Raw genomic sequence first — 706 nt, 5'->3', positions numbered from 1 at the left:
TCCCAGTCCCCGGCATCCCCCCAGTATCCCCCACCGTGACTCACTGGAGACCAGCTGGCTGACGGTGGGGGTCTCCGAGCAGGTGATGGGGACGGGCGTGGAGGAAGCCTTTGCCGCCGGGGCAGGGTTTGCCATCACCACGGCCGGCTGGGAGAGAGCCGGGGCCGGCTGGATGGGCTGGACCTGGGGCAGAGGGGAGGGTCAGCACCCCCAGAGCGGGGGCTCCCCCTCTTCCAGCGCCATGGCCAGGCTGCTCCCTGCCCACCGGCTCCATCCGCGCGGGGGCAGGAGAGCGGCCACGGCGGTGGCTTTTTTTTGTTGAGACAGGCTGACACGGAGAGGTGACACTGGAAACCACCCAGCTCCATGCTGGGAATGGGGACAATTCTGTACTGGGTTTGGGGTGTCCCGCCACGTAGGTTTGGGGGCGACCAGCACCTCTGCTCATGCCAAGGTGAGACTTGGTCTTTCGCATCCCAGGTGGGAAATTTGGTGGGCAGCGAGAGCAGGATGCCCCACGGGACAGCGCTGCGGGGCAGGAGGGGTCATGTCCTGAAGATGCTCACAGGCTCCCAAAGCAACGTGGCCGGGTCCCAAAGCCCCCCAGCCGGGTCCCACAGTTTTTTTTCAACGTGGCCGGGTCCCAAAGCCACGTAGCCGGGTCCCAAAGACACTCACATGCTCCCAAAGCAACGTGGTTGGGTCC

At 65.4% G+C, this 706-nt stretch overlaps 1 protein-coding gene across 1 annotated transcript in view; it reads right to left on the bottom strand.

Moving 5' to 3' along the window:
• POU6F1 (POU class 6 homeobox 1) overlaps positions 1 to 183 on the bottom strand; it is a gene marked incomplete at both ends in the record, with an annotated part of 2,212 nt that extends 2,029 nt beyond the window's left edge. Inside the window, one exon of the mRNA XM_009585051.1 lies at positions 45 to 183. Coding sequence (XP_009583346.1) covers positions 45 to 183 — 139 coding nt within the window. The remainder of the gene's footprint in view (positions 1 to 44) is intronic.
• Positions 184 to 706: the final 523 nt, after the last annotated feature.

The sequence above is a fragment of the Fulmarus glacialis genome, unplaced genomic scaffold (genome assembly GCF_000690835.1).
Source record: "Fulmarus glacialis isolate BGI_N327 unplaced genomic scaffold, ASM69083v1 scaffold16069, whole genome shotgun sequence".
Classification (NCBI taxonomy): domain Eukaryota; kingdom Metazoa; phylum Chordata; class Aves; order Procellariiformes; family Procellariidae; genus Fulmarus; species Fulmarus glacialis.
This window is presented reverse-complemented; position numbering and strand designations above follow the sequence as displayed.